Here is a 20,040-nt window from a genome sequence, read left to right on the forward strand (position 1 = left end):
AGCTGGTGCTCATTATAAAAGGGCAGTGAAGACAGTGGTGCCGTCGGGGTCAGGGAGACGCAGAGTCACACATATGGACAGAGTTGATAAGGCAACAGCCACTTTCCATCCCAAGTCCCCAACGACTCATTAGTGTCATATCCAACCTAACACACATTCTAACAAAGTTTGCTGACAAAGTTTTTTTTTTTTCCCTTACACACTCCACCTTTCAGGTTCAGTTGCTATTTTTGCTTGTATTCAGCACTTCATTTCAAACTCAATGGCATAAGTCTCAGTTTGGCTCACATGCAGGATTAGTTCTCATTAGTTACCTGTTGTAAAGCTTATCTGAAGTGTTTAACATTACATGAGGGAAGGCCCACAGCAACTAAAACAAGGCACATGCACACAGGAGAGCACACAGCAGCTGCCTCAAACTTGGGAGTCCTGAGTAACAGCCCTCAGCCTGAGTTCCTGTCCTGTCAGAAAAAAATACCCATTAGCATAATAGCATCTAACAGCTGCCCCAGAAAAATCGGGCCTCCGGAATGGTAGCACTACTACAAAATAACATCCTTTACAGCACTAATTAAGCAAAATTATTTAAAATTACCCTCGTGAAATGGATTTTTAGGCCTGCTCAAATCATGAGCCAAATGTCACTGTCGATTAAACACCTTCCAGAAATGAATGCTGGGGTGAGAGCCTGGGACACACTCAACAGAGACAACAGCTGTGTCTATTAAAGGAGACCTTCATGGTGGCACATCAATAGGAACCAGCCCAGAAATAGCCATCCAGCAGGAATATATTTTTTTAAAAAAATAGTATTTTAAGGTGAAATCTAGATAGAGCTCTTATCTCAAACACAGGTTGGAATTTAATCTGAGAAAATGAAAAGAGAAGAGAGGACCATAACACAGGGAAGACAGCAGAAGTTTCTGGTAATTCTACACATAAAATGTACCTTGCTCTTAATGAGTCCTGGACATATTAAGGTCAGCACTTCCTACCAGACTCCAAACCCTTCACCAGCCTTCCCCTCTCTCCCTGATTCCTTCCCCAGAAATATTCCTATTACCTCAGTGTCAAAGTTCACTCACCTCCTGTTAACCTAGAACATGTCTGTCCCCGCTCACCCCCAGTCCTTCAAAATCCTGTACAAAACCAACTTTCACTATAGTTTCTCCAACGAGAATTTCTAGTTTAATTCCATCCAATTCAAAATGGGCCAAGACTCACTCACCAGACACATCGCAGTGTAATTATCTGTTCTTCCCTGACAATAATCTCTGTGTTTAATTCCATTGTCATTAAACCTAAGCCAACTTGACCAAGGCTATGGCCTGTGCCCCTTCTCCTCATCTGCTAGGCCACCCTGCTTACAATGGTGGCCTGACCATAGCAGCCGTGTATACATACAGGTCCCAGACAAGACAAAGATGCCCCAGACTTAGCCTGGCCACCCTCCCTTCCTGAAATACTCTCCATCAACTGTCCACACCTCACTCTTTCTCACCCAAGTTTCTTCTCAAGCGCTACCTTGAAGAGACGTTTTCAGAGGGTGACTGTACAAAGGAAGTCCACCTCCACCATCCTATACCTTCAGACGATTGCTAGTTCTTCATGACATTAGCGGATCATGAAATCATCTCATTGAGGTGGTATAACGTGCTGACTTTTAGCAGCTCTTTTCTGGCGTAGCAGCCGCCCAGGCTCAAGTTCTAACTCAGTTATTATACCTTGTGGCTAGAAGACAGCTTTCAAAAACTCAGAACTGCTCCGTGAATGAACGAATGGATTAACTAAGAGTGTCTTCCTTCTTACTTCCTATGAGCAGATGGTCACAGCCAACATCTGACCTTGGGTCTCCATTACAGCTAATCTGCTATCTGAACATGATACATAAATGCAAAAATTCTGTTGAATCAGGGTTTAGGAAGAGAATCCAGAATGTTCAGTGTGTCTTCAAATGTCCAAATAATCTAAATTCACAAAACAATGATACAAATTACGGCCCTTCTTGTAGGAACACTATTCATACAAGACCCAAGGTCTATGGCCAGTCATATGTCCAGAATGTGCCTAATCTTGTATGAATGCCACTTTGAGCAACATCTCTTTGTAACTTTGACCTACACAGTTTTGTTTAGTGATGGCCAGAAATACTTACCGCTGGCTGTGCACCACAGTCCCCACCTGACCCTCTGAGAGGCAGAGTAACCAGGGGCCCTAAAAGACCACCACCAGCCTCCAGCCAACAGGAAGTTGACATTCTACCCAAAGCCTGTACATTTCTATGGGGATCGTTGCAGTTCAATTACGGGGGTTATTTTCTATGCAAGAATGAGGATCTCTAACACCAGCAACAAAGTCGAGACCACCTGAAGAGCCACTGTAAGGACACCTGGTGCCATTGCTGAACACAATTTTCAAGCTTCTCCCTGGCTATTTTGTGCAAAAGAAGAATTTCTTTTTACTACCAATGGAAAATAAAAATACAGAGATGCTAAAGCACCTATTAGCTAGAGTTTTCCTTTCTTGACCACCCGGGGTGTGAGGCTGGAAAATCTCTTTGGGCATCCCAAGCACACTGCCACTGTGTTGGGAGTACACCACCACAAAGGCTCTGGGCTGGGGATTCCTGTGTTAACAAGACCACAGCTTCTCAAGGACTTGCTGCAAGCCTGGAGAAGAAGGGTGGTGTCTGCTCTGTGCTACTACCAAGATGTCTGACCAGATGCACAGGGCTACATCTTTACTTGTGAATGTCAGAATCCACTTCCCTGGGTCCCCTGGTAACAAAACCACACAACCTCAGAGGCAAGACAAGTTCACTTTACAGTTTACCAATGCCTTCAGATCACTTCTCGGAGTATCTCAAACCAAAGAACAGGGAAGAAGTTCTCATCTTCCTAAAAGGAAAATAGTCTGTTTCAGCAATCATGAGCTATTGATTAATCTCACTGTGTCTTATATAAGAGCATTAGCAAAACAGGGGGAACAGATGCCTCCCTGGAAAAGACGTTTTTAAAGCAGCTAAACAAACAAACAAACAAACAAACATGTTGGGGCCTTAGAAACAGACAGCATGAGAAGTGAAGATGTGTTCTACCTATAATGTTCTAGCATAGTCCATGTGGTCCTGAGGGGGTGGGGGATCTACTGAGGCTCCAAGTATCTATGGGCTCCCGAAGCTTCCCCTCCGTGGCACGTTCCCAGAGAACACCGACCATACCGAGTACTTATTTAGGCTTCTGGTGAGTTCTGACTCCATAGAAGCATCTCAAGACATGAGAAACACAAATGTCTGCACTCAGCAGAGCATAAATGATGGCCTCAATCCACACCTCTGCAGATAGGCAGCTAGAACAGGTCACCCGACAGCACAATACAGAAGTCTGATTGTGTCGAGAAAACTTAAAGCAAAGCCCAGTGGAATCACAAACACTTCGAACACCTGGAAATCTAACCAGTCACAGACAGTTCTGCATGGGAGAAACTTGTCCTCAAACCAGGGAGATGACAAGAGAGGGTGAACTGGGACAAGGACAGGAGTGGCTCTGCAAGGAGTGAGTTGCCATAGACAGACAACCTGCTGTCTGACAAGTAGAAACAACTCCTGAGCACCTGTGGCTATGAACTGACACAACTGGTCTTCTTAGTGGTTAAGATAAAGGCGAGCTGACGGTGGGGCTCAGTGGCAGATGGTGGGGCTCACTGGCAGGCTGCACACTTCGCTTATGTGCATCCCTGAGTCCCATGCCCGGCACTAGAAAAGGAAAACAAAACAGCACAGGGAACTGTGCTAAGGAGAGATAACAAACATGCATTAGAAGGGAGAGGTGTATGCCCAAACACCTGTCTGTGATATTTTCAATTCAAATTGACATGAGAAACATCAAAGTCTGCAGAAATCTGTGTGGTCTCTAAAACTGTGAAATGCTCAACATTACACTAAACTTCTAAAATCTCACAAGCTAAAGGAACGATAAACATAAATGACTGCAGAGCTTCATCCTGCTTAGGTAAAAACTAGTAGATTTCAGAGACACTAAGCCAGGCTACCCTACTGAACAAGTACTTGAGCATCTTAGAAGAAAGATCTAGACTTCATGAATATGCCTAAGGATAAATGCTCAGCAATGCTAATATGCAATACATTAGGCAAAACTACAGAGAGAGAAAAGGAAGAAAACAGTTTGTTTTGGAAAAGAAAGGAAAGTTGGGGAGACAGCTCAGTGAGTAAAGGCGCTGACCACCAAGCCTGATGGCCTGAGTTCCATCACCGTAAACACATGGTAGAGGGAGAGGACAGGTCCCCACAAGTTGTCTTCTGCCCTCTGCAAGAGCATGTGTCATGACACAGACACATAAACACGTATGTACACACACACACATCATGTGTACATGGCACATGTGCATGTGTGCGCACACATACCCACACAAGTTGGAGGTGCAAGGGAAGAGTAAAAGGGAAAAAGGAAAGAAAAATACACTCTTGTACCTGCACTATCTTTGGATTTCTCCTCTTTTGGAAATCTACCCACAGCTTTAATCAGCACTTAGCCACCTTTTAGCTGAATAGAATATGGCCCTTGAAGGGTCAGCTACAATAATCAAGGGACACTACAACAACTGAGGACAGGGGACAACATCAGTAGGACATGCCAGGCACAAGTCTAGCAGGGCCATTGGCATGCTAGAGCAGAGGTACCAGTTGGCTGCACAAGAAGCTGTGGATGATTCCCCAGGCTCCCCCTACCAGCCACAGATTCGGTTCCTCTCCACACCACTTATGCAAATGAGCCAGTTGGACCCAACAACCACAGAGAATCTTACAGTTACTCCACCTGTCCCGACTTCTACACCTCACTCTAAAAGAATCAACCAGTGACCCCACGATCCCAATTACATTCACACAGGAATTACTATTTTCACATTATTTTTTAATTCATGTGATATAATCGATAAGATAATACTGTCAGAAATGAACACAAGGTGAGTCTTGGTCTTAAAGCTATTCCACAAGGAAACCAGAGCAAAGAATTCAACAAGGCACCAGAAACTAGCTAGCTACCTAGCTAACTAAATAAATAAACAATGTCAGGTGCTGCCCACACATACTGATACACACAGGAATGTACACACATAGGCACATGGCAACACACACAAGTACATACTCACAAACACAAACACACAAAAATGTAAAAACACAGGCACACAGCAACATACACAAAAGTATACTCACACACACATACCAGAATGTACAAACACAGGCACATAGCAACATACACAAAACACACACACACACACAGACACACACACACACCAGAATGTACAAACATGGGCACACAGCAACACACACAAACTATACTCATAGATACAAACACACAGTTTTCATGATGAACATGTACTCACAAAACAGAGAGACGGGCACCAGCAAATTAGCTGTTTACATGTTGAAAGAGACAGAAGGGAGGGGTGAAGGCAGGGGAAGGGTGAGGGCACAGGAGGGGAAGGGGAGGGGAGGGAGTCAGAAGAACATGCTCTAACTACTAAGAAGAGCAAGAAACCCATGACTCTCAATGCATGAACCTTTGGTTCTATGGAATCTGTGAGGATGCCTTCCCTGCCTTCCTACATACATCTCCTGGGAAATCATGTCTCCAGTCTGTGCATGGATATGTAACAGGTCATCTGCACCATTATCCATGGGCTAAGGTAACTAACTCTTGGTAACTACACATTGCTTTGTTGATGAAATGTCAATGACTATGGATTCAGGCCCCACCTGCATCGCACTGGGCAATGAGAAATCAGAGGTAAAGTCTCACAGACATAGGGAGGAAGCTTCCTCTTTGAAGAAACCCTACATCCCCGCTGTGGTTTGTCCTGATGCTAAGACCGATCCTCAGAAATGTGTTATGCTGCTATGGCTGTGTTACTTCTCAGAGCATGTGAATCTAGGACCCGAGGAGACGGCTCATTCGGTGGGTGCATTGCTTGCCTTGGGACCATGAGGGCCTGAGTTTCGTCACCAGAGCCCACATAGAAAAGCCAGGAGTCTCATGGGCTTGTAATTCTTGTGCTGCACAGCCAGCCGCAGGTACGTTACCCAGACATACTGGACAGCCAGGCTGGCCTATGTGAAGGGTTCCAGGCCAGCGAGTGGGCCTGTTTCAAACCACAAGGTAGATAGCTCCCTTAGGAACCACACCCAAGGTTCTGTCTGTATTCCCACACATGACACAAGTCAATGAAATGGTTCCCATGGTGAGGCTCCTTAGAGTTCCTCTGCCAGAAGCAGCTGCAGTATGGTGTCTGGCACACCAGCTACCTTGCCCCCTTGGGAAGGACACTCTGGAGTTGGTGACCTTCAAGTCAGGCAGCTCAGAAATCCTCACAGTGTTGTATATAAACCCAAGATACAGAGACTGGGAATGTAAAACCTGTGTTCATTGTGTGTGAAGGCCCCGCGCCAAACACATAAACAGATAAATAAAAGCAGGACTTCTAAGAGCCCACAGCCATCCCGATTATGATGTGCAAAAGACAAACGAAACGGGAAAATGGCATGCACCTGTATAGAGCCGTGTACATGGTCGCAGAACATGTATGCACATGTAACTGTGGCCACTCCCACTTGTGTTTCTCTGCTGGAGCAGGTCAGGGCCAACTCTGCAGCTCTTTCTAACATTTTATCCTGATGAACTTGCTTGGCTTCTGTACAAGAACTCGTTACTTTGTCAAAGTTAGAAAGCAAAGGGAAAGATAAAATTCTTTAATCCCAGTGAAGATTTTAACCTTTGAGTCCTTGCAGCTCTTCTTCCTTCTAGGTAAGAACCCACCTGAAGCCACTGACCCCCCCGGTTGGCTCTCCCTCCACAAACCCAGCTTACCACAGCTTTCTTAGAACACCCTGGTGCCCTTCTGGGGCCTTACTCTTTGCCCAGTAGTCCATGAGTTTACATTTGCCTTCAGACCTGTGGGCTTGCTCCATTCCCCCACTTCCACAGCGCTCTTTGCTGGGACACCAGGGAGTGCCCAGTTGCCTTGAACAGTGTGTCCTGTGTTTACAATCATCCAAGGACTTGACATGAGGAGCCCATGTCCTGAATGCACAGCTCACAAGCTTGCTTTGTTCTGCAGCATTAGGTAAGTGGCTCACTTGGGGCGAGAAGAGGACAGTGATGAACAGGACCTCCTAGGGGACAGAGCATTGAGTCCCCGGAGTGGCAATTTAACATGCCCTATCAATATATCCAGATGGAAAAGACCCAAGGGGCTAGCATTAAATACTCTCTGCCTCAGTTTACTTGTCTGAAATGGAAGGACAATGATGAAAACCACACCACATGATGTGGTTTGGTTGATAAACCACATGGAATAAACATGAAAATACGCCAAAGAAGGTACAATCTTGGGGTGAGCATTTGTTGAGCTGGCAATGGTTTGGACATGGTTTCCCTCTCCCTCTGCACCCTAGAGTCCTTGTATGAGGGGTTAAATCTTAACTGTTGAGGTGGTAGGGAAGCAAAGGAGAGCTCTTGGGGCTAAGGGCACCACCCTTCGGGGAGACTGGCGAAGTTCACACAGACCTCTTTGGTGGTACCCAAGAAAAACCTAACCCTTCCTGTTTCTTCTACCTTTGAGTCTCTCTCCCTTCCCTCTCTCCCCCCTCTGCCCCTCCCTCCTCCATTCCCTCTCTTACATTCATGTGGCTAACAGTGTTCTCTGGTACTGTGCAAGGCAGTCAGGAAGGGCGTCACCAGAACTGAGATGAGGTCGCAAACCTCCAGAGCTCTGTGAAACTCAGCCTCTGTGAGTGATTCATGTGTGACTTGCAGTAAGAACAACCAGCACAAGTAATGCTCACACAACACAAGCAGCAGGCATGGGATGGATGGCCCACACGCCAGCATCACTCTCTGAGAGGTAAGCCCCAGGGACCAGTTGGCCTCTTTCAGAGATGGAAGGCATATCATTCCCACTTCTCCACTTTACAGATTCGAGGGACAGTGTGCGCGACTAGACAGGGAACTATTAACGATGAACTTAAGGTGGTGCCCAGTGCTATGGTGATCACCGTGTCCAAGAGCAGCCTGGAGAAGAAAGGGCTTATTTTTGGCTTATGGTTTATACACCATCATGAAGGGAAGGTGAGGACAGGAGCTCAAGGAAGAACTGGGCTCAGGAACTGAAGCAGAGGCCAAGAGGAACACTGGTCACAGGCTCACTCAGCTCTCTTTCTCTATGCAGTATCCTCTTCCCAGGGGTGGGATTAGCCCCAATGGGCTGGACCATCCACAGCAATCACTAAGCAAGAAAATGTCCCACAGACGTGCCTAAAGACCAAGGTGATGGAGGCATTTTCTCAATTGAGGGTCCACTACTTTCCCAGATGACCTGGGCAGTTTGTGTCAGGTTGACAAAAATCTAAGCAGAACAAGTGTAAAATGGTGTATAAGTAGGTGGCAGAATGCAAGCACAGAAGGCACAGCTATAAATTCTAGGTCCCTGGCCACAATCATCATGAAAGGCCCATTCTGAATAGCCCTCACGGGAAGTGTCCAGCCAAGCTTCCCAAGTGTCTTACTTTAAGCTCAATCAAAACTTTTGCAACATACGTTATAATATACATGCAGAATAATTTCTCATTCCAAAATAACTACTCCGCCAGTCAAATTTCTTCCTAAAATGTTATTGTATGGTGATCATTTTCTTAACCACATCTGTTTCCGTGAGATTCTGTCAATGGCTAACACCCATGCAGTAATTCCTAGATCTTCAGCATTGTTATCTAAGTAACCAACATATGTTGTTCTGTAAAGGTAAAATAATTTTCTGACAAATTACTTTCATGTTTGATGATGAAAACTTAAGCACTATTAGGAAACAAGACATATAAATATCTCCAGTGCTGTTTTATACTCAAGAAAAAGTATTATTCATGTTACTCTTCCATGCTGAACGCTGAGGCAGCACGAACGCTTGGGCTTAAAATGAAGTCAAGGATGGGTTTTCCACAAAGAACAGAGAACATAATAGACTCTCAAGGAAAGAGGAGGCGGGAGGTGGTGTTTGCAGCTCTGGGCCCCATCCAGTAGACCCATTGCCTCTTGGAAACATAGACACTCATGTGGTAGCCAGGGGAACAGGCTAGCCTACCTGAGCTGCGGGGTTCTCTGCTCTACTCCCAGGAAGGGTAACACACAACACAGCTTGGATACGCTATTCTGGAAGTCAACTCAAAGAACAGAATTACTTACAGGGTGTTGGAAGATACTCTGTAGACTGTTTTATGTCCCTGAAACCTACATTTTATTCTAAAATGTTAAGCAAAATGAATAAAGCCACCAGTAAGAAAATAGAACATATTCAGATAGTTTTCAGAACAGTGCATTATTTTGTCCGGTGGCAAATGATAGATGTCTGTACTGTAGGAACAAGCTGAAGTACTTCCTGAGTTCTAAGAGCGTGTCAGGGTACTCACCCACACTGGACTGACAGTCAGGAAGCCACTCGGAGTGTGATCCATTAGCACAATACTCTGCTACGTTCAGTTAGCTCTTCATCTGCCTTTCACATACCCAGCCATTCCCTTCCCAGTCAGGAGTCAAAGCAAAGTGGCTCTCTCACTCACATATCTCCCATGACTCCCTTGGTTACTGATGTGCTTCTTAACTGTTTCTTTTAAGCCTTCAAAATATATATAGATGTAGATATATTTCCAGATACCTGGGAACCTAGGGTGATAAGATTCCCCCCCAAACAAAGAGCAATCCTTGAATCTCTTGTTGCAGGTCACTTATTCACTTGTCTTGTGGGTCTTATTCCTTAGTCACCTCTAGATCTTGGGGCACTCGTGGCCCACACTGCATCCCTGTTCATCCCAGCTTCTGTGTTAAAATCTTTTCCTTACGATGACTTGCAAATGTGCTCCTTCAGACCACCCGCTTCTTCACACTTCCAACTCATGTTTTCAGCCTCCTACTTCATATCCTTACACGGTCATTCCAACGAGCACCCTCAGTTTAGCATGGCCACACCGACCTGTGGTCATCCTGGGCTCCTTCGCTGAAGTTCCACCGAACGACTGACTTCAGTTCAGATGGCATGCTCTTCAAGAGCTGTCCCTTCTAATGGCCTAGCCTCGTCTCTGTTGCTGTGATAAAACACCCTAACAAAAGCAACACAGGAAGCAGGGCTGAGAGATGGCTCAGTGGTTAAGAGCATTACCTACTCTTGCAGAGGACCCAGGTTCAGTTCCTGGAACCCACGTGGCAGCTCACAACCATCTGTAACTCCAGTTTCATAGGATCTGACACCCTCTTCTGGAATCCGTGGGCAGTGTACAGATAGAATGCAGATACATACACATATAATGTAAAAATAATAAATAAATGAATAATAACTTAGAGGACAAAGGTTTTATTCAACTTGCAATTAATTCCAGGTTACAGTCCCTCATTGTTGGGAATCACAGTAACAAGAGAGTTGAAGTGTTTAGTTACATCCACAGTCAAGAACTGAAAGAAGGAAATGACTCCATGCCTAGTGCTTATCTTCATCCACCCACTCATACCCTCAGGACTCCCTGCCAGGAGAATGTCACCACCCAGGGTGGGCTGGGTCTTCCTTCATCAGGGCCACTGAGACAATCACCCACAGGCCAACCCAGTTTAGAAAATCTCTCATTGAGACTATCTTCCTAAGTGACTCTATATGGGGTCAAGTTGACAATTAAAAGTAACCTGTAGACTCAATTTTTTTAAGCAATATATTTTATTAACAACTTAGTAACCGAGTATACATCACTTTAACCCAACTAACCAAAACAATAGGAAGAGAGGATTAAGGAACACAATAACAAAACTGTAAGGATATCAGTCCCGAGGAATGATTCTCCTGGCATAATCAGCAGGATTTCTTCTGCTGGAACCTGGAGTAACCAGAACCCGGAACCTCAGGAGGAGCCAGAGGCCCGAAGCCTCAAGCGGTTCTCTCTAGGAGCATCTGGAAGTGCAGCGATGAACAGCCAAAACTATCCAAATTCTCCAAAAAGCACCCCCGGCCCCAGTTCTGGGCTCATTTATATATCTCCTCCCAGAGTCTGTTCACGGGATCTTTTCAGCTAGCAACAATCAAGCTCCCGCACAAGGTGGTTGTTCTTCAAGTGGATTAACATCACCTGTTCTCTCACAAGACAGACCTGACCCCACACTTGGGATCCTAAAAAAAAACCCAGCTTTATCCCTCCTTCATCTCCCCCTTTCTATTTAATAAAATAAGCTACATACAACAAAATAAGAATTATCCATTAAGTCAACATTTACAAGGACCAGTCCATTTATAGTTAACAATTTTTAAGAAATTATTCCACTATCCTATGCTACTGATTCTTCTAACTAAACTTATTTTAATACTGTGGCTATCTAGTCTTCAACCTCATCAGATACTCCAGAAGGAAAAACTATCTAATATGAAGTGCAAGCAAGCAACTTCCAAAAGTATTGACATGACAGAGAGCTAACTGTCTGTACAGTCACAAGTTTTTCTCCATTGTTGGGGCATCCAGTCTTCAGCCAGCCAGCCCAAGGCATCTCACAGACGGTTTCTGGACTGTCACAAGATTCTCTCCATCGTAGATGCATCCCACCTTCATCCCGTGAACAGACTCTGGGAGGAGATATATAAATGAGCCCAGAACTGGAGGCAGGGCTTTTTGGAGAATTCAGATAGTTTTGGCTGTTCATCGCTGCCCTTTGAGACACTAGAGAGAACTGCTCCAGGGAAGGCTTCAGGGCTCTGGCTTCTGCTGAGGTTCCAGGTTCTGGTTACTCTAGGTTCCAGAAGAAGAAATCTTGCTGGTTATACCAGGAGAATCATTCCTTGGGACTGATATCCTTACGGTTTTTTTATTGTGTTCCTTAATCCTCTTTTCCTATTGTTTTGGTTAGTTGGGTTATAAGTGACATATGCTTGGTTACTAAGTTGTTAATAAAATATATTGGTTAAGAAAATTGAGTCTACAGTAGCCAGCAATAATATAAGCACAGTCTGAGAGCTTCCAGAGAGGTGGGCATCCCCTTCAGATCTTGGACTGTAGATATGCACTTGGTCTCAGTGAGCCCTCCCAGAGGGCTCAGCCTCTAGGGTCAGTCGTGTAAAAGAAAATGTGGCCAGCAGTGTATAGGAACCCTGTCTGACAAACATGTTCATATGCACATTACTGACTGGGATCCACGGCAGAAGTGTGTCATGTAAGGCTTCATAGGAGGATAATTGTATCTGGCCGCCAGCCTCTCCAACTGTGGGGTTTCCTTTTTATTTGAATGCCACACTGCATTACATTGTTTCCTATAAGAAATAGCAGCTCTGTAAACACTATCATCTGGTGCCCCAGAAACTTTCAATAACTGAAACCTGTCTTAAACTACTAGGACAGCATTGCCCTTTCCTGGCATCTCCCACAGTCATCCTCATTTGAATGAAATGGACCCATCATCTTTTAATTTCACAGGACAAAACCTTAGCCAGGGTATGGTTGACTCTCCTCCATTGCACTGCTTAAAGCGATCTGTGTGAGTTCCACCTCACGTTCCGTACCTACCCAGAATCCGAACCACGTCTGGAGATTCCCACTGCAATCACCTTGGTTCAAAGCCCTTCATCGCCCACCGGAATTATCCTGTTCCTGATTTCCCGATGTGCTTTTTAGCAAAGGAGGTTGGGACGGGGTGGAGGGGATCAGGGGGCGCTGTTCAAACACAAGCCAGAGCAAGCAAGGATACAGACTCCATTTAGGAAGCTGGACAGGGCATGGTCCCTGTGATTGTTAAATTGCCAACTTCACACAACAGAGTATCACCTGGAAAGAGTCTCAGCGAGAGATTATCAAGATGAGCCCACGGGCATGTCTGTGGGAGACTGTCCGCCATGACTGATGTGAGAGGGCACGATCTGGAGGTGGGAGACACCGACTGTGTAAGAACAGGGGACCCAGCTGAGCACCAGGCATGAGCGCCTTTATCACATTCTGCTCCGGACTGCAGCTGCGGTGTGACCAGCCGCTTCAGCCTCTGCCACTCTCCACAGCGATAGACTGCAACCTGGAATTCTAAGCTAAAACAAACCACTTCTCCCCTGATTGGCTTATTGGCAGGACGATTTACCACAGCAACCGGACATCATCTTCTCCAGTTTCCCTTAGCAAGGCAGTTTCCCTACATTTCAGGAATCCCATCTCAGCCAGGGCCTTTGCATGTGTTCAGCCCTCTGCCTATGTGACACTCCACATCTGACATTAGTTTGTCTCCTCATCCAAAAATCACCATACCAGCGACAGTTCACCAGTGACCTCATCTACATCCCATCATCAACGCTTCCTAACAAGCCCCCAGCTTCGCTGCTTGTGTCTCCCCCAATAGGATATAGGCTCATGAAGGGCAAGAACCTCCATGCACTGAGTTCCATGCATTTCAGAGCTTACCTTATATGGTAGGCATTCAAAACAGCACTTGGGAATGCATCGATGCTATACAGTTAATATAGCATTGGCCATAACATATATAAAATAATTCTGCTTTTTTTTTTTTTGTATCTAAGGGTAGTATTCCAGACCCTGTAGCTCCTCATATCCTTTCACACACAACCAAGTCCCCAGCAGGGCTCAGATACTCCAGATGGAGGACACGCCTGGGACAGTACCAACCTCTTTGCTGGGGAACAGCAGGGCCGGGTCAGTGCTGCGGTGCCTGCTCACGGCCCTGAGCCTCGTGTCTAGGTAGCTCCTCTGCTAGAACGTGTCCCCTGTTGTCACTCCGGTCTCCTTCTCCACCCCCTCATACATCGTCCTCATTACCTCTTCTGTGTCTCTCCCACATCATCAAGTGATTAATTTCTTCCTTAGAATTCCGATTTCTAGCACACCGAACGTTAATCTGCAAGCACATCTAATGTAACTATATTTGAGGTGTTCCTCCCTGCTTGCCCGGGTAAGAAAGGGGTACCTTAAGAGGAGGTGTGGTTTTCTGCCGCCATTTGGCTAAACACCTGGCACGGGAGCCAACCCACTGAAGGCCTTCAATAAGCACCCATGAAAGTACCACACAGCAAGGAAGGAATTATGCAACGCTAATTCAGTACTGCCCCCATGAAGACACCAAGTATCTAGACCGAGGTCACCAGACACCATTGAACAAATGTGATGTTTCCTTTATTCCCCTAACAGGAAGTGGAGCTTTAACTAGAAACCAAAGGACAAACACCCTCTAAGATATTTTTGTTCCTAATGGATAGGTCATAGATTTTGCCACATTATTTTAAATCCTCATGTTAATTCATCAAACACAGGGTGAGTTGGACTGAAGGTTAAGCGCATCTAACAACCATGCTTCTGCTGGTCTGTGACATTCAAGCAGAATGCTGATAAATAAGGGTTCTGTTGCCCGAGGAAGAAGGGTGAAATCTAAGCAATGCACTCCCCAGGTTAGAAACACAGACATGCAATATACATCACTGTGTACGGAGATGGTAATGTCACATTTATTACACCATAATGCGCAGATTATCAGTAATGTTTACTAAGGGGTTTTTAAAGATTAGGAAACACAGGAAGTAAGGGAACATGTTTGTGAGTCTGCCCACTTGGGTTCCAATTAACAGCTCTACCACTTAGTACTCTCCTGCCTCAGTTTCTACAGAAATTATTCATAGATGAGTAGGTTACACAGGAGAACTTCATGAGCTATTATTTGTGAGTGTTTTCCTCTGTGCTTCTGTAGTGACACCACATTAACAACTGCCAGAGAGGCAGAGACCTGCTCTGTCCTCAAATCCTGGCCCAGAAATGGCATTTGGCATAACCTCTGTGTCTCTACCTCATCCCCACCAGTCTTGTTGAAAGGATGGGATGTTTGACTGAATGCAGCATTATGGAATTAACGGGACTCACAGAGATGCACATACATCTACCACGGACACGTTGCAGGCTGTCACCTCTGTCTCTCTCATTCCATCCTGATAAACACAGCATGGAACCAAGTGGCTAGTAAGAATTGGGGGCCCAGGACAGTTTCATTGTATCTGTCACTCTATCCTACTGTCTGACAAACACCAGGACAGAACACCCACCCACTCTCACTCTTTCTGCCTCACACTACAAGAAGATAAAATCTCCCTAGACAGAAAAGCCTCCTAATATTGGTGCCAACCAGACTCTGCTGACTGGACCTCTCACCCTGTTGATGTCCCTGGGCGAATCACGTGGAATTGTCCTGTCTGATTTCCCAATCCTAATGCTGTGCTATTACCACCCAGTAGAGCCACTTGTGGGACCTGAAGGCCTAGAGTAACAGGGAAATAAGGGGAGAGGACACCAGACACTGGAGATGTAGGGATGGAACACTACTCTTCTGAGTACTCATGGCCTCATTTGCCTTTCTCTGTTCGTGATCTGTGAAGTCTGAATGTTAGATTCCTGTACCAAAAATATACCTATTCAAATGGGGGGAAATGCACTGAAACAGTTGATAAGGACATGATAATAAATAACTGGCAACTTCTACACTGAAAATTATGGAACACAAAACTATGTTTAAAGAGCAAAGACAACCAATTGAGCTTATTAATAAAGATGAAATGAGTGGAACACGCAGAACGAAATGGGAAAAGCGGGCCATGTTTTGAGCTCTATTTCCAAACAACACACACACACACACACACACACACACACACTCACAGGTGCATACACACACACACACACACACACACACACAGGTGCATACACACACACATATATAAACCTGTATCCAGCACTAGACTGACCCCTATCTGCCGTGACCTTCAAGTTATTTTTGAGAGTTCTGGGTGGCCTCAGACAGTGGCATCATTCTCAAGTTCACCCTGAGGACCCTCCAACAACCTGCTCCAGTCTCTGCTTCTTCCTGCCTAAGATCAATCACACTCAGCACCAGCTGTGAGGACGCAGCTACCTGAGTGAGCAGCTGCAACCCAGGAAAAGGCCGTGGATGGGTAATAAAGGCTCCAAACAAACCCGAAGCTTCTTCTGCCCCCCCCACTACTTTAGGGGAATTAGCTTTGCCGCTCATCACACCTACAGGACAGGATCTCTCCTGCCAGAGAGATCGCTCGGGGCTTAAAGGGAAAAGCTCTTTACTCATAAAAACGATGTGGTAAAGTGCTCACACATACCCTATTTAGGGCCAGAGCTGAGGCTTGGGGCACCACTCCAAGCTCAACTGACACGCCCAGAAGCTGTGCTTCTAAGACGGACATAAGTGTGGGTGCTTTAAAGCTTTGGGATATCTCATAGGTGGGCTTACATGGCACAAAGAATGAGTGAGATGAAGGCAAGCTTACAAGGAAAGGGGGAGCTGAGGTGGCTGAAGGTGCCACCACTGTCTAAAAGTGAATGAAGAAAGTTTTTCAAAATGTAAGACTGTGTCAGTTTAAAACGGAAACAAAGATGAACAAAATGTAAGTTAAATGGGTGAGACATAGAAACGCCTAAATGTGGCAGGACCCCAACGGGGATCAAGACCGAATAACACCACCCCCGCCAGTCATGTGCGACTGGGAGTAAGACAGGTGGTCATCATGAGATAAAAGGAGAGGAAAGGTCCTACAAAAACATGGAATAAATCCAATAATAAATCTATTACCCCAGCTCATTGAAATGCTATAAAAACCCAGACACAAAGTGAGGGGAAACACTCAAATGATGGTTTCTGAGTCGCTGTCAGTCCAATCTGAGTTAAACCAAGCAAGAAGAAGCAAGCTGTCTAGTAAGTACATGATAGGAATGTTTTCACCAAACAGCAAACCCCCTCGCAGGGGAATTTAAAGGTTTTTCTTGTCACCTGAGACTCTTGTTTTATGCCAAAGAAACCTACAACCAAAATATGGCTATGCCTAAGAGGCCTAACTCAGACATAAATCACTTTGGGGTTAATACTTAAACCAAGTTTCACCATGAGGACAGTGTTCTGCTATTTTAACTTAAAACTGATGTGCTCTTTCTTCAAAACTTTGTTTTTCTGTTTGTTTTGTATGTAGTAAGCTGATCTTAGCTGAGATTCAAAGAGGAAGTAACCATTTAATGAAGCCACACTCAGAGGAAAGGAAAGAGCTGGGGCCACAAGTTCGTGCCCAGAGTGTCACCCCACAAGTCTGTCTTCCTAAGTACCGATGGCCATGGCCTCTGGTAAATGGCTCTACCACTTTCTCAGGCCAGTGAGCACTACTTTGCCACGGGCCATGGCCTCCCCAGTCCTGAGGGCCTGCAGTAGAGTAGGAGCCTGTCAGCTCTAAGACAGGAAAAAGAAAAACAAAGAAGGAAGAAGTATAAAAGAGCAGAAAGGGAGGGGATGCGAAGGGAAAGAAAAGGGGTAAGATGGTACGAGGGAGGCAAGGGGCAAGATGAAGACACAAGGGAAAGAAGGTCCATGCTCTCAGGACCATGAGGTCCACCCTGGTGCCCTAGCATCCTCTTCCACTTAGGAGGAAATGGAGCGCATTTCTCTGGGGTCCTTACCTGAATGAGCTCGTCCAGCTCCGTGGAGTTGACGCAGGCGTGCTCCGCTATGAAGGTCTGCTTCTGGATCACGATGGTGGTCCTCTGGGAAATCTCCTGAGGCTGTTCCAACGCCTTGAACACCGTGGCTCCGATGATCAGGTAGAGGACGACCACCAGGAAGATCGTGGACACCGTCTTCCATTTCATAACATTAATGGCCGAGTCACTCTCCACCCGGGAAGCAAGCACGGTGGGTTTTGCGGAGAACGAGAGCCTCGGTTTGGCGTTCTGAGCCGCAGACTTGGGATCCAGCAAGTCAGGGGCCGCCACTGACAACAACAGAGAATTTGGGTTAGGCTAGGCGGGAGGAGCCTGGAGGAAAAGGGCTAGAGGCTTCTTTAAGGGGTCAGCCAGGGTTGGCTGAACTCCTGGTAGAAGAAGCTGAGGAACCCAACCCAACAGCCTTCACTAGTCACTTGCAGAACCATATATATGCTCAAGGAAGAGGGCGGGGCTTCTGTTCTCTGCTGCCATTGGAGTGCCAGGTGAAGGGGGAAAAAAGTCAGACAGAGAAGCCAAAAAACTAAACAAATAAAAGAATGCCTGAGGGGTTCCTCATTGATTTCTAGATTTGTTTCTGCCCACGGTGCCTCAGTGAAGGTGCCCTGAGCTCCCACGGGCTGATGGAATAGAGAATATATTAGCTCACGTGGCTTACTTCTGTACATCAGACCCTCATACTGTAAGCAATCGGAGTAAGGAATGTTTGTTATTTGGGTTTTCAAATGCCTTACAGTGACGGGATTGCAATCAGTGCAGTTCAAGATATCCTGCATATTTTCTGGTGGGAATAAACCACTCCCACCCATTCGTATCTGGTGCCTATCTTCCAAAGTGGGCGCATTATGAAACATAGTTCTGCAATCTCTCACATGTTTAAAACACAAAAGGAAATGCAGCCAAGACATGACAACGTCTGTCCCTCCACCTCTCCAGCAAAAGCAAGGCAGACGAACCCAGCACACAGCGTACACCTTAGGCCCTCCATGCTCTGCAGGGGCTAATTGCGCCATTGGAGCTCCCAGATACTGTGAGGCGACTCCAAGTCCATTTATTATTTATCCCAGCTCTTCAAAATCATCATTAATGGGTTTTATTTTAGAAAACACAAAAGCTACTCGATGTCCACTTGCAGCAGGGAAAATAAGCCATTCACCACAACACATTTGATGGGAGAGGCAAGAGCAAAGTAACATGGGTTAGCAGAAAGGTTGAAAAATAGAGATAAACACCAACGCGAGCTATTGGTGTGAAGTTCATCACTTATAAAAAATAAGCCAAATTAGTGCAGTGTGTGTAATTTATGTTTCATTAAAACATAATCTAAAATTTACTTTTCAATAAGCATAAAACAAATTCCCCTAGAATTGTACCCTGCAGTTCTGAAATCACACAAGGGTGAGACAGTCTTAGAGAGTACATCAATTTACAGGCAGCTAAGCATCCTGCCCTCTTGCCCAACACTGTGTGGAGAAGCAGGCTTCCACAGTGTGAGTCCATAAGGTACATCTCCTGTTGCCCAGCAGAAAGACACTTTTCAAACAGCCCTGTGAGGCACTAGGTGAAGGACAGCTGTAGAATGGAGGCAGGTGACAGGATTTCCTCAAGCAGCCAAGGTCATGGGAAGGCCTGAGTTTGAAGAGATGAAATCAGAGTGGACTTGAGGACACAGCAGCTCCCTCCCCCCACCCCCACCCCCAAGCAACAGAGCAACAGCAGCAGCAGCAGCAGCAGCAGTTCTGCCAGAGACTCCATGGGCTCAGCTTCATCAACAACTTCCTGTGTGATGCTCAGCCCACCACCACCTCCAAGTGTGAAAGCCTCCCCTCTGCCCAGTCACCTGTTCTGAATAAAGCAGCTGACTACAAGGCACTGTTATATATTGACAAGGGCAATGCCACTCAAATTAAGCACTGGCAGGTGTTGGCTGTTTGGATTTTTAAAAGCTAATAGAAGTGCTTACAACAGTTAAAAAATCATGGTTACCTGTAGCCTAGCCCGCACTCCTACCCCTTCCCTGGGCTCAGAATCTGACTGAAAAATAAAATAATCTAAAACTGAGCCAGCTTTGAATTAACACACACACACACACACACACACACACACACACACACACACACACACACACACACACACATCAGAGGAATCCCACACCACTCTCTAAGCAAAGCTCCCCAACTCCCCAAGGGACTGATTTGCACCCTTTGTCATCTGATTGTCTTTATCAGAGAATCAGAAACCACCACCACTGTTTACCAGGCCCCAGCCTGAAATCCTACCAAGACATTGTCATGATGCACTGTGAGGGAGAGAGGGAGAGAGGGAGGGGGGGAGGGAGGGAGGGAGAGGGAGGGAGAGAGAGGAGAGAGAGAGAGAGAGAGAGAGAGAGAGAGAGAGAGAGAGAGAGAGCACATGAGAGCAGATATGGTAATAGTATTTCATTCTCTCTCTCTCTC

The 20,040-nt window shown here is 45.8% G+C and overlaps 1 protein-coding gene across 3 annotated transcripts in view; it reads right to left on the reverse strand.

Annotated features, from left to right (window-relative positions):
• Kcnk2 (potassium two pore domain channel subfamily K member 2) overlaps positions 1-20,040 on the reverse strand; it is a 151,983-nt gene that overhangs the window by 103,337 nt on the left and 28,606 nt on the right. For 2 of the 3 annotated variants that reach the window (XM_051148120.1, XM_051148121.1), the window contains exon 2: positions 17,543-17,853. In XM_051148120.1, coding sequence (XP_051004077.1) covers positions 17,543-17,853 — 311 coding nt within the window. Of the gene's footprint in view, positions 1-17,542; positions 17,981-20,040 lie in introns of those variants that run through there. The other variant, XM_051148122.1, reaches the window with a different exon arrangement.

The sequence above is a fragment of the Acomys russatus genome, chromosome 6 (genome assembly GCF_903995435.1).
Source record: "Acomys russatus chromosome 6, mAcoRus1.1, whole genome shotgun sequence".
In the NCBI taxonomy this organism is placed as follows: Eukaryota; Metazoa; Chordata; class Mammalia; order Rodentia; family Muridae; genus Acomys; species Acomys russatus.